Raw genomic sequence first — 14,267 nt, 5'->3', positions numbered from 1 at the left:
GCAAACATTTTACCCTTCATATTCACGAGTTTGTGCTTAAAGTGTTTTTATTTAATGAGGCTCTGCATCAAGGGCTTCAAAGCAATCTGGAAATACTGCAGTGCTGTAGTTGTGTTTTTATTTAAAAAAAAAAAAAGCCCTATACTTTTAAAGCAAGATCATATTGATCATATTATCTTTTTGTAAATATTTCATACCTTTCTTCTTTGTTCAAAGCTCTTACATACTCCTGCCACTCTATTTTTGCCCTGAAAAGTAATGTAGCATTCTTTATGTGCTTTGTTGAAAAAGGTATAGGCAACAATGTGACAGTATTACCAAAAGTGAAGTGGAAGAGCATCAGAGCCTCAATTGCCTAGAGAACTCAAGAGGTTAAAAATTTAGCTGTGATACAGAAGCAGAGGCAATGAGAATGGACCTGTGGAGAAAGTAAACACATTTTCTAGACAGCACTGAAGGAGACTCAATTTCTGGTCCTCACAACTGCTGTTATTTTCAAAAAGTGCTTGTGCTCCAGCTGGGAATACTGCTGTGCTCCAGACACAGGACATATGCAATTGCTTGAAGAGTTCCATGGCAGCAGTGAGGAAGCTGGGCTGGAGCATCAGTAAACACTGTGATCACATGTTCCATTAGGAATAGAAACACAGGACTGGTGATTTAGTGTTGTCCCAGGAAGTTGACTCTGTGCAACAGTAACCTCTGGAGCAAGAGTGACAACAGTTACACTTGAAGCAAGTCAATAGAACAGAGAGTACCTTCCTTGTCCTGGATACATTTCCTGCCTGAATTCACAAACCTGAGGTAGGATATTCAGAAAACTGAATTTCAAGGTTCAGTCCAGCATTAAACATGACACTGCACTTCTCAGCCTCACTACACTACACCTGCCACAAATTTTTCATGTGCCTCTCTTCTGGTGTCTTGTAAGGAATATAGCAAAGAATTAAGTTCTGAAAGCATGGTATCTATGGAGACACTACACAACTACTAACTCTCTCAGACACAAAAAGCTTAAAAGATTTTTCTTTCATATCATGAACGCTAATGGTGTTCCTAGGTATTTCCTACATAGCAATTCATTTTGGCATATAAGAGAAGTTCTCTGTGATGACTGGTGGCAGTCTGATCACTTGTGGGCACTAGAACTACATGATGTCTTCAATTTGAAGAACACTGGGGTTCCTGGTCAGTGCTTAAAAGCAAACAGAAGAGAGAGATGTGCATTCAGTCACAAAAAAATGCTCAAAAAATTAAGGAAACTGCTAACTAGAATAAAGCTGCGTGGCACTGGCTTCACAGAACATGCAACTGCTACTTGGGAAGCCTCTGTGCAGTATCTCACAGTACTGTGAGAAACCACAACAGCTTCAGGCTAGATCCGTTGCAGATATGATAAACTTCACTGCAACAAAGAAATTATGCATTTACAGCAGCCAAGAATACAAAGCAGCTGGGAATACTGCCTTCTATCTGCATCCCACAGCAAGTCTGACCACTAAACTGCAAGGATACTGAAGTTCACATCTTCCACACCCTTGAAACCTTGGCAAAGCCACGGAGCTGAATCATTGATGTCAAAGAACTTGAGCTGCTCAGTCAGCGGAGCTGCACAGGATGCTGGGGGTAGGGGCCTATTTATTGTTTAACCCAGTCAGAGCTCTGGAAAAGAAGGAAGTGGATGCAGAGCATGGTCAGCTGGTTCACAAGTGATAGAAGTCACTTGACCCTCTTCCAGTGAAACACTAGGCTGTTACCCATGGTTTAACCTTTTTCCAGGATTGTTTGCAATGTGCTACAGATAAGCCTGACTACAGTTTTCTTGGAATAGTCCTGAGGAGAGCCTAAGTGCTCACATGCACAGCATTACCAGTCAGGGCACCCAGTCATTACAGCGGGGTGTAGCAGAGTCATAACATACATCAGCCTTCCTGCCAAAACTAGGTCACAGTTTTACCCACTACTTTCTAGATCAAGTTCTTCCACTTCTCAAAGCAATTCAGGTGCCTAGTGCAGAGAGAGCCAGTGCTGTTTGAAGCTGCTATTTGAAGGGATATTCAAAACATTCAGTGATGGGCTGACTAGTATGTTGCAGGTTCTGAGGGAGATAGACACAGGCATCACGAATGACACTGAACATTTTTTAAAGCCCTGTATATGCTCTCATCTGATTTATATGTAGTTAATTGCAGTGTCTGAAAAACTCTCACCCCACACACTTCTAAAGAAAAATGGATTGCTTAAGAAGTCTGCCTGCTAGCATGTTTTTTCCTATCCTCTTCCCTGCTCAGAAACAAGCTAGCAACTCCACATGCTTCAGGTGAGCCAGACCTCCCCAGTTCCCCCCGCAGGTTTATCTTAATCTGTAGAAAATGCACTTAGTTCTAACATTACTAATTTCCTGCCTGGAACAAATTAATGAAATTTCAAGTCCTGAGCTTTTTTAAGAAGTTTTCACAACCTTTCGCAACTTCTTAAGTTGCTGCACAAGACAAGAGAGCTTTTAGAGGCATTTCAAAACCAGAAAAGGAAAAGCACATTAATCAAAACTGTTTAAAACTACATGCTAGGTTTGAAACATTTACATTTTTAATAACAAAGGGAAGATATGTACATATAATAAAGCAGGACAAAAGTCTCATTTGAAAGAATTACAGCAAGCCAACCCACAGGTAAAGAATCCAGGTCAGGACTGAAGACTATCTGCACTCAGGCTCTAAGTGTGGGCAACTGTGGGCTGAAGATGACTGACCTTAAATGAGAGCCAGACAAACTGACTCCACCACTGCAGGACCTGATGCCATTAACCTGGCAATATGCTTCCAGTGACTGACATTAAATCCTTGCAAACTACCTATGAATATCTCTCTTCGTAGGTATCCACCACGCAAGTCTAGGGATACAAAGCTGAAAAGGGTAATGAGTCAAACCAGTAAGGGAATAGGAGCTCCCAAACTATCAGCTTACAAAACAAAATCCAAGACTTCAGAAGTGCCTAGGAGATCCTATTATTTAGCTGCACATCCCTATAAAGTTCTAAACACAGAAAAGTAGCTTTTACATTTAAACCCTAGCGCAGACTGTATAGCTACCCTCTGTCTTATCTTTAAAGTCATGAGGACCAGGATTTCTGTCATTTGAAAAATTATTTCAGAAGGAAGTATCAGATGCTGTTGGAGTTTTGGGAAGCTACTGTTCATTTTTAAATAAAGAGGAAATCAGCAAACAGCAGAGAAGTTCACTTCCTTGTTCAAAAATGAAAGAAAGACAAATGGAATGAAGTTTTATTGTACTTTTGCAGGCAAACAACCTAAACTTTTGTCAGGAAAAGATAGCATTCTAATCACTGCAGTCTACAGAGAAAAGTCAACAGTGGCAACAGAGTAAACAAGCCCAAGTTTGAGAAGTAGAAATATTTTAATTTAGTTTTCATAAAAACTATTAGTAATATATATTACACAAGTATCAAGACATGAAAAAACTTTGAAAGTCCTGCTGTTCCTGCAACAGTTAGCCTCTTTTCTCCTTAAGTTAAGAAGAAAGCCAAAACGGAAGTAGCTGAAGTTAATTAGCATTAACTATTATAACAGTATATTTCCTCACATCCATATGGAGGAAAATGATGAGAAGAGTTATGCCAAGCTCCATTTTAGGAACCTTACCAAAATCTTCTTTGAATAAAAGTGACACTAGTGAAACCACTTTCCCTACTCAGAAAGGAACACCACAAAAATCTCACCCTAATATTGAGTTAGTCTAATGAACAGAGAATCTTCGGCACCAAAGGCCTTCTATACATAATCATACACAAATCATAATGAGGATACACTTTATTATCATAAAACTTTGTTAGGTAGTTGATTAATCCTGTTCTGTACCACAATATTCCATTCTTAGGATACTGCTGTCTTAAGCTTCAGCAGCTGGGGGATGGCAGGAACAAAGACATTTTGCAAATTTCCCTCTTTATGAAAGAAATGTCCGGACTGTACCCTTTATTGTCCCCCTGCAAATAGGGCATTTCCTAAGGGATGGTGCACATTCTTTGCACACCACTAAGTGACCACAAGGGATAAAAACAATAGAAACCTCTTTGTCCATGCAAACTTTACATGTTCTTTCCTCTTGCAATCTTCTTAATTGTTCTTCCATAGGTAAACCTGGAAAAAATAGTTCACTTTTTGTCAGCCTGAATATATGTGAATATATGAAAATATCTTTATTTAGAATGTAGCCATGCCCCTTTTCACCTTTTATTTCCCTACCTATATTGACTAAATATAGATGGCGGTGAACACTTTTCAGAGCTCAGAAAGTGGCAAGCAAGGAACTAGTCTGTACTTTACAGGTCTGTGAGATGATGGACAGCCCAGGGGTTGGAGGCCAACCAGTGTTTACATTTTAGTAAATGCTGTACTTTTCTTGGTTGGTTATCAGAAACACAAACACAGCCTGACTGGTGGAAGTGAGCTGCATCCAGGCTTGTATACTTTTCTGCAGTCTATTAACAGATTAAACTGCAGGACCAGAGCAAACTCAATCTGATGTCTGACAAGTTTTTATCTACGCAGCTGCTGGTCAAGCTAGATCTCAGACACCTATAATCCATTCTGGAAAAGCAGAGATGATACCTGTTCTGAAATGCTGACCAACTATTCATTCTCCAGCCTTTATCAAATGCCTAAATGCTTGTATCAGGATCAAGTCCAGCATGTGCTGCTTGAATTGCTGAGCTCCAGAAAGCTCTACATACTGTGATGTGCAAAAGCATGAGCAAGGCACAGAATACAGCTTAGAGCTGATAGACTTACTTGCAAGTATGCCATGCACTTAACTTTTGGTTAACTTTTTCAGTCCATATTACTAAAGTAAAATCAGAGAGAGGGTAAAGCACCAAAACTATTTCTTAACCAAAGTTATTTTCTTTTTTATGTTAGCTGTTTGTTCTACAATAGTCTTTAAGATAAGAAGGTAGAATTTAAGGTACCTGAAACATCTTCTGTGGGAACATACTTGATGGTCTTCTCCACTAGAATAAAAGAAAAAAAATCCTTATCATTTAACTAATCTATGTTCAAACAACATCTGTTTCTTTTTCTTTAGACTGCTGTGAGAGCACTGGTTAAACTTCTATAAAAGGATATCCTTTAAAAACAAAAGGAAGCCAGAGAGACATACCAAATAAATCTTTGTAGAGCTCAGGGTCACAATCTCGTAGACAGTTTCTGAAGATGCTGGCTGCTTCATTTCCTTTCACTAAAATTGTATCTATCAGTTCCCTTGCCTGCAATGGTATCTGAGTCTTCTGCTTAATAACATCATGCTCGAGTTCTGTTATCACTTTAGCTGATAGTAAACTCCCGAGGATTGGGAGTACACATGTTAAACGTTGGAATAAAGCCATTCGATTCTTCTGGATCAAGTACAAATCATCTGGAATGTAAGGGAAATTAGGTAAGAGAATTAGCAATATACTGCTCCAAGCTGCACTTCTGTTTCACACTATTTGATACATTCTTTAAGCTCTATTTGAAATGTTTGCTTATCACACATCATTAATAAAACCCTCAGCAAGTTTTAGTGGTATTCACGTAATGAACAGACTTAAGGAAACCACATACAAGCAGCTTCTGAGCCAAAGCCTGTTCACCAAGGAAACTTCCTGCTCCCATCTCTAGGTTCAATGATCAGAGGATCTTGTGTAACTCTGTATTAACAAGACTTAGGCTCTCTAGACTACTGCAAAGAAAAAACTAACACCAACACTAACTCATCAACATGCCAAAGGTTAACTTTTGTCAGTGCTATGCTGTAGATAAAAAAGCTCTTCTAAGAAGTGCCCAACACAATTATGTGCAAGAAAATCAGAAGTACAGCACAACCAGACTCTGGAGACTATTTTAATACTCCACCACAAACAAGAACAAAAATATTCCCAGTAGAATTAAATGCTGAATCCATCTATGGGTTTTTGACAGAAATGTAACTAGGAAAGAAGTACCCTTAATTTCATTTATAATTAAGAAATTTCAAAATCAGAAGTATTTCTTCAAAACTTACATGGCCTTGAAGCAACAGGAAATGTTAAAGACACATCAAATACGCAAACTGCTGACATACATGGGCTGAGTCAGGCAGAATAGGACACCTAGGCCATCTTACAGAATCTGAATTTGTAGAAGTTTATGGCCCCCTCTAGGAGGTGGCTTATTTATTCAAGCAGCTTAAAGAGCAGGCATATTTGAATAAAAATTAGTAGAGTGTACCAAGTGTTTCAAAAACAGTGATACAAAGGCACATACATGAAAAAAAAAAGGCTTTGGAAAGAAGAGGTGATACTGAACCCTTGGCCTCTGCTATGAACCAATCTCCTAAAAGGAATGAAACAATTCCCAGAATGCTGGTTCCATGCAGATATCCTGAAAATGTTTTTAGAGAAGCTGATCCTAGCAGCAATTAAACTAAATCACTTAGTATGTGTAGTTTTTATATTTGTTTTTATGCACTGTTTCAGATTTCACTTTTATTCATGCCTGATGCCTACCTGATGCCACTTCTTCCAACTGCTTTTCTTTCTCTTCTTCAATCTTCTCATCTTCAGCCACGAGCAGATCAGACACAAGATCATTAACAGTCTTGTAGTTTTCTCCAGTGGCCAAGATTTTACTTTGCACTGTTTGCTTTATTAGCCTTCTACTGAATCCCATCTCCAAGGCAGCTTTAACCACAGGTGTGTTCATCATGATTCCATCTTCTGAATGGCTCTCTCCAGGTTCAAAACGAATAACTAATCAAAAAGGAAAATCCTCGTGTATAATATAAAGAATAAAATACTCATACAACCCCAGAAGTCAGGCACATCAACATTACCTACAGACATGAAGACTGAGCAGTAAAAAGTTGCAACTGTTTAAAGAGAATTTTTTAAAAGTAGTTTAAAAATGGAAGCCAGTTACTCAGTCATGGACTGAACCAAGATAAACATCAATCCATGTCAGGCCTTTGTTAAAACCTAGGTTAATCCAGAGAAACCACCAAGAATTCCATTGTGTCCTAGCAGCTTTTTTTATACTTAGTTATTTCCAACTTCAGCCTTGAAAAATGGCCTGGGGGTGTGCCAGGGGTGGGGGAGGGAAGTCAGAGTTTATAGTACAAACAATTGCGCTATTCCAGCTCTTGATCAGTAATTTGCATTCAATTTAGTAAACACCAGACACATGGGATTCTGACTCATTGTCCTCAGTCAGCAGGGATGAGGACAGCAGAAACTCCCAGAGGGTGAGTGGGTTTTTCCACCATAACTAGCATTCAGCCTAGAAAGACTCCATTGTATCAGCCTGTCCTACCTTAACTGCTGCTCAGCTCAGAGCATTTACTAGTTACATGCCTAGAGATGGAATTGCATAACTGTATAATCATGACACCCTCTAGCAACTGTCCCACCAAGCTCAACACTTGCCTTGCTTTAACCCAACCCAGAAACAAAAAATACCCAACAACCAAGTGTGCAAATCAAAAATTTCAGTATGAGCTGCTAGCATGGAAATAAGAAAGATTAAAAACAAGATCTCTTAGCGGTGTTTCCTTGGAGTTTGTCAACACAACATTAAAATGGTTAAACTTTTAGGAAACAAATCTAAGAATTGGCTATCCAAAGCTAACTTGCTTAGCAATCATTAAGTTTGCAAAATGCTGAGGAAGTGTAAAAACATGCTTTAATACACATACTTGGAGGGTCAAGGTTTTCATCTACAGGTGGATCAGAGGTCGACAAGAGCTGTAGAATACAAAAGAACTATGTTAGTATTGAAGTATTGCTCTTCCCTCTGTGTACCTTTCTAATGTATTGCTCATCCCCAATCCTGCTAAGCTTTCTACCCATTAAATATTTCATCTGCAGTTACACAAGTCTGCACATTTGTGCCACTATATAATCAACACAAAGCTGGTGCTGACCACTCCATGAAGAGAAGTCTGGTTACTCTTGCCATAAGAATTACAAATAGAAATAATTCATGTTGTCCATGAACAATTTCTGAAATAATAATAACTACTGATCTGCACTATTAAGTGCATAATCAAAATTCCCCTCTGCCAACACAAAGGAGTTCACTGCCTCATAGGACTCTCCATAAATAATCTGTAGAGGTTAAACCCTACTAGTCCAAGACTAGCCATGGCTCAACATTTTTATGTGCCCATGAGGAACATTTATGTTAGAAACCCAGGAGAAACATATACAGAAATGAGGAAGAAGAATGGACTGAACTCAAAAAAAGAACATAGCACTGATCAACAAGGGAAAACAAAAGCTACAGAACAGTAAAAATTTACCTGTTCAAGGAGATGGGGAAATCTGGCCTGAATTTGATTTACAAACTCTCTCCCTTTTACACGAAGCAGATATTCACACCTGAAACATTGACAAAAGTGTACAAAATCATACTTCCTACTTGCCAAAGGGAAAAAAAAAAAAAAAAAAAACAAGAAGAAACAACTTTAAACCCAGTGCAAGTTAAATATATTTCTCTTACTTCAGAAGAGAAAGAATACTCTTAATTGGAAGCTTGGTGCAGCTTAGTGTCTGGTGACACTTAGATAAAGTTTTTCCATGACATTCAGCTGTCAGTAGGCTTACATATATAAATGCAGCAGCTTTACATTCTGCTACACTTATAATCAAAATGGCATGTCATGAGAAACAATACTGTTTCAGAATCACTACAAAGTGCAGGGACAAACTGTTTCTATCTTGCATCTCACCATTCTTATCTCCTACTCAAATCATTCAAAAGAAAGAATTTAATAAAATATAACACCATTATCAAAGCCAGATCTGCTTCACTAGCATAGGTTTATCTCTTATGTACATTTAAGAGTAAGAAACAATAGTGACATTTAACCCTACATACATCATAGTCCAGCAGTAGCTGATAAATTGCCCATGAAAGCCTAGCTGGAGATCTTCAACGAGAAGAACTATTATTAGCTTTCCTGAAATTAAGGCAGCTATTTCTATAATGGAGGTGGTAATTTCCATGGGCATAGATAGCAATTAGGTATAAAATTGCCATTTAATTATAGGTGATGTGTAAAAGTTATTTCTGTCCTTTTTCCAGCAGAGACATACTAAAGAGCCACTGACACCTTCTTCACAAGCCCTTCCACATGTAGGAAACTAAACCACACAAGCAGAAAAACTGGTTCAAGAGCATTCAGCATGGGCACAAAATCAGAACCAATGAGTTAAACATTCCTTCTAGTTTATTTCTCAGCAGCCTTTGCTCACCTTGATCAGCTTACTGCTCTTACAGAGCAAAGTACTCTGTGCTCATTAAAAATGCAGTCTTGCTATTAGTGATCTGGGGATGCACCCAGCTTTTAATAATGAAGGGAAAAGCATTACATGCCATGGCTAATGAAGAAATGTTTTAATTATGCCCACCTACACACTTCAGAGCTTTTAGACATACATGCAATATATCCAAATGAAAGAGTGAATCTGTACATCAAATGAAGTTACACAAAACTACTAAGTGCAGTACATATCTGTGAAAATTAGAACATTTAGGAATATGAACAGATGATGATAAAGATTTTGCAAGTTACCTTGGAAACCACTTTGCATGCTCAATCCATGGATCATCTCCAGATTCCCAGCACCTTAATCCACCATCACAGCAAAAACACTTCACGTCATCGTTGCGACCTTAAAAAAAACAAACAAGGCAAAATGTCTAGCAAACATTAACACAACTAACTTGAAAGCAAATGTTGACACAGCAGTATGAATAAAGCTGCAGAAGTCTGGGTTTCTTACCTACATAGTAAAAGCCAGCATCTGCAAGCTGCTCAGGCTGAACTGGAATTCTGGTGGGCCAATTTATGAATGTTTTAACACGTGCTTCATGGGTCTGCATGCTCACATTTGAAACATTGAAACTCTGCTGGTCACGGATAAGGTTTTCCACAAAAGGGCAGTTGGGATAGTGTCTCCGATGCTCTGACACGGCATTATCTTTTGGTTCCCAATTACACAGCTGACCACCACAGGTAAAACAAGCAACTTTGTCTGCTGTCCCCAAGTAATAAAGTCCAGCCTTTGCCAGATCAGTGGGTGAAAGAAACGTCAGTGGCCATGAGTGAAAGGTGCGTAGCCTAGCATCTTCTGTCCTCATAAGAGGATTGTGAAGTTTAGGGCTCAAGAATGGAAGGTCTTCAACTGCCCTAGTAGTTACTGGGTCTTGAGGAAAGCTGGAAAACGAGCCACTGAAATATCCCACCTGTTCTAAACTTGGAGAAAGTGCTATGGAACGTAGAGATGGTGAGAGACTGTTCACAACTGAGGGTGAAAAGGCAGAACGAGATGACAGTCCAAGGTTGTTAACTGAAAGCATTCTTTGAACAAAACTGCAGCTAGGATACAGCTGCTTATGTTTTTCCATAGCATTATCTCCTGGCTGCCAGTTATCCAATGTCAAGCCACAACTGAAGCACTTAACTTTATCTTGCACACCCGTGTAATAAAACCCAGCCCGGGCAAGGCTCCGCTCGGACACCGGCGTGTTCATGGGGAAAGTAGAGAACGTTGACATTCTGTAGAGCTCACAGGACAGGTCATACTTCAGTTCATCACACAGAGCACTCTGCCTCATGATGCTAGCCAAGAAAGGGCTATCTTCCACTATGTTCATAATGGATTGTTTTGGGAAAAATGGGACAAGTCTTCCTCTGGGAGGTAGTTGTGTGCATTAAAGGCAATTTGGAATAACCCCCACCTGTACAAAAGCAATAAATACTTTAAAGTGTAACCTCAAATGTGCATCCAAATAGAAATGATCTCATGATTTAACAGCCTTTAAAAATTTGGGAAGTTCTTGTACCTTAGTTTAGCAAGTGGTTTTGTCAAAAAAGCTTCTCCATCCCATTTTAACAACTGAAGAAAGCATGTTGAAAAGCAATTTCCACTGAATCATATAAGCATCACATGCTTTACTTGTTCTGTATATCTGGGAGAGCAGTAACAATTTGTCAGGCTCATGGAGGTAGGATCAAAAGAGGAAAAAATCTCAATTGGGTTTATTAAAATCCTTTGTCAATAAAGCAACTAAACTGGGGGGCAATTAAAACAACACTGTTCTTATCCAGAACATATGTTAAGTGATTTAAGGATAAGATTTCACCCTAGACAGCTGATAAATATGTAGCTTATACACACATATAGATTTTACCTTACTAGGAGGCTGAAAAGAAGGGTTTATCAAGTTCAAAGGGCACACAAAAAATAGAGACCCCAAACTGATGTTCCTAAACTGATCGTGTATATTTGCTGCCACTGGACTCCAAAAAAAAACCTCTCAAGTTCTGCCTTTTGTTGTAACGAGTTGTTAAGACTAAAGAAGTTAGTTTATGCTCAACTTCACATGTATAGAATATTCAGCTATTAGAGAAAAAAATCCTATACACTGTCTCAGACAAGGATGAACTCTCTTTATTAACAAACCTGGGACAGCCTCAGGCTTGTCTACAAGTCTGCACTGAATTAACAGAGCATTTCAGTTTTAACCTGGTGCCTTAGTTACAAGTACAGAGTTATCAAATTTAACAAAAATTAATTGCCTCGTGTTGAGACATTCTGATGCTTCATACTGTTGAATTAAGTTTTTTCTGTATGCCATGTTTATGGCATACAGAAGCAAACAGAACTCTCAGATTAAAAAAATTATTTGATGCCTTAGTTTATTTCTGCACAGAACTACCTCCCAGAGGTAAGACTGAAGTCCCTTCAAAGGTGTCTACGCCCCCATACTGGTACTGACTGTCCTCAAGAAGAAATTGTAAGTATCTGTAGTTTCAATCATTCAAATTTTTTTTGTGGCAGAACAAAACCTGTAAGGAAGAAAAAGAATGCTTTAAAATCCACAAGATGAGATGCATGCAGTAGCTATACAAACAGCAATTACACAAATTGGAACAGCATAAGTTTTTTGCAATTATAGAATGTTAAGAGTTGGAAGAGACCTTAAATCTCATCTAGTCCCAACCCCCTTGCCATGGGCAGGGACACCTTCCAGTAGACCAGGTTGCTTAGAGCCAACCAGCCTGCAAACATTGCCATGATTAGGGTGTCCACAACATCTCTGGGCAACCTGTTCCAGTGTCTCTCACCACCCTCGCAGTAAAGAATTCCTTCCTAATATCTAACAGTAATTTCCTCTTTCAGTTTGTACCCATTACTGCTCGACCTGTCACTACAGCTCCTGAAGAAGAGTCCCTCTTTGGCTTCCCAGCAGACCCCTTTAGATACTGGCAGGTTGCTATGATATATCCATGCAAACCTTCTCTTCTCCAGGCTGAACAGCCCCAAGTTCCTCTGCCTAACGCCAGCTAGAAAGTTTCAGGGAGTCAACTTCACACTGTGATATGGAGTGGCTTTCACACACTTCATTTCCCTGTTACTGACGTATATGCAAAACTGTTTGACCGACAAGCAGAATTTTTTGGCAGACGGATTTATCAGGCTACTTAATCACAAGCTGCATGACTAAAGGTAAGATCCTGTACCAAAGAAGTTGGATCCATTTAAATTGGCATAAGCTTGCAGATTCCCAAACAATGAAAACACAGTTTTATAACACTGACTTAAAGAGTACTGGATTTTCTCATTTAGGTAAATGCAACTACATTTGAAGCAAGGACATCGGCAAAACTGAACTTCCGCAAAAATTTAGGTAAGGGCAAACACAAAGTTCAAGGGTTTTTATACATGTAGCTATGAATAAATATAAAATCATGCATTTAGTAGTCCGGTCTGGAGGATCGGTTTTCAAAAAGTTTTTCCAGGAAAGTCTCAGTCACGATGACACAGCACGGCAGAAACAGCCCCCTGCCCTAAGGCACCAGATCTGAGCACCAGACCCCGCACGGCTGCCAAGCCCGGCAGTGACAGCCCCACGTCCCCCGGGCCCCCTCCCTGTCCTCCCGCCGGCCCCAGCCCCGCTCCCCGAGGGGTTCCAGCGCCGGGGCCACAGCCCGGGGCCGCACAGCCCCCCCAGCCCCCGCCGGCCCGGGCACGGACACAAGGCACAGAGCATAAGCGCCCCCCCGCCCCCTGAGGGCCGCGCCCTCCCGGCAGGGCCCGGCCCGGCCCGGCCCTACCCGCAGCACCCCCCGTACTCACAGCCTCCGAGCGGGCCCCGCAGCGGCCCCCAGCAAGGCCCAGCCTATATGCGGAGCCCGGCAGGGCGCGGGGGGAGAGCAGCCCCCGCCGGCACCGCCCCGCCCTGGGAAGCTCCGGCCGGGCTCGCCCGCAGCTGCCGGCGCAGCCGAGGCCTGAGGGCGGCACGGCGCCGCCCCCCGCCCGCCAGCGCCCTCCTGCGGCGGGAGGCGCTCCGTGCGCCCGGCCCACCGCTGCCCCGCCCTGCGGGGGCGGGCGCCCACCGCCAGCGGGAAGCCTGGGTACTTTCCTCCGTCCCCTTCCTCGGGTGGGGGAAACCCGAGTGCGGGGATTTCCAGCCCGCCGTCGGCCGGGAAGGGGAGCGGCCGGCGGGGCGGCGGCCCGGAGCTGCGGGCCCCGCTGTGCTGTGCCGGGGCTGCGGGCCCGGCGGGGCCGGCACCGCGCTCCGCGGCCGCACACGCTGCCCCGGCTCCCTGACACCCGCATTGCCGCCCTGGCTCCCTGACACCCGCATTGCTGCCCTGGCTCCCCGCAAACCCGCATTGCCGCCCTGGCTCCCTGACACCCGCATTGCCTCCCTGGCTCCCTGACACCAGCGCCATACACGGTTCCTCGGCCGCATTTCCTAATAAAGGCAGCTCTGCTGCCTGCAAGAGGGGGAACAACATGACCCGTGAAAGACTTTGGTCACTTGAAAGCACCGAGGAAGAACAAGAGACCATAAATTTCCGCTGGAGGGGTTTAAGGCGGACTCTCTGCATGTGGAAATGTGAAGAACTTCCAGTTCCATGTGAAGCACCTACCAGAATGCTGACCAAAAGCTCAAAATGTCCCAGCACAGTCATGGTCTGGCATTTCCTATGAACAAACAGCAGATAAGAGGTTTAGAAAAGCCCCTTTTTGTAATGACGGATTGGTAGTAGGGTGTTTACACAACTGAGAACTGAAGAGTAAAAATTAGGAAGTGTAACAGCATTATGACACTAGAGGGTAATTTTCTGTATCAGAGTTCCAGTAAGATGAGTTTGCAAGAGACTCATTTATACATTTTCTAAAACTCTTTCAAATTTCCTGCCATTATGTGATGACA

General features: G+C 41.7%; 1 protein-coding gene across 1 annotated transcript; it reads right to left on the bottom strand.

Moving 5' to 3' along the window:
* Window positions 1-3,398: 3,398 nt before the first annotated feature.
* LOC130250579 (inhibitor of apoptosis protein-like) lies at window positions 3,399-13,353 on the bottom strand. Its single transcript, XM_056486422.1, has 9 exons — window positions 13,181-13,353; window positions 9,821-11,889; window positions 9,610-9,709; window positions 8,335-8,413; window positions 7,729-7,777; window positions 6,545-6,787; window positions 5,179-5,433; window positions 4,988-5,029; window positions 3,399-4,160 (listed from the first exon to the last, which is right to left on the bottom strand). Exons 2-9 carry the CDS (start codon window positions 10,692-10,694, stop codon window positions 3,967-3,969), a joined length of 1,836 nt encoding a protein of 611 aa, XP_056342397.1. The 5' UTR covers window positions 10,695-11,889; window positions 13,181-13,353; the 3' UTR covers window positions 3,399-3,966.
* Between the last annotated feature and the right edge of the window lie 914 nt (window positions 13,354-14,267).

Source organism: Oenanthe melanoleuca, chromosome 1 (assembly GCF_029582105.1).
Source record: "Oenanthe melanoleuca isolate GR-GAL-2019-014 chromosome 1, OMel1.0, whole genome shotgun sequence".
NCBI classification, from domain to species: Eukaryota; Metazoa; Chordata; class Aves; order Passeriformes; family Muscicapidae; genus Oenanthe; species Oenanthe melanoleuca.
This window is presented reverse-complemented; position numbering and strand designations above follow the sequence as displayed.

What these genes read in the sequence shown, in the direction of transcription:
- LOC130250579 (XM_056486422.1), bottom strand. Translation starts at nt 10,694, where the DNA reads ATGAACATAGTGGAAGATAGCCCTTTCTTGGCTAGCATCATGAGGCAG. An exon ending in TTCCCCATCTCCTTGAACAG is followed by an intron (nt 7,778 to 8,334) that starts GTAAATTTTTAC and finishes TGTATTCTACAG; the next exon opens with CTCTTGTCGACCTCTGATCC. An exon ending in GTTGGAAGAAGTGGCATCAG is followed by an intron (nt 5,434 to 6,544) that starts GTAGGCATCAGG and finishes CTTACATTCCAG; the next exon opens with ATGATTTGTACTTGATCCAG.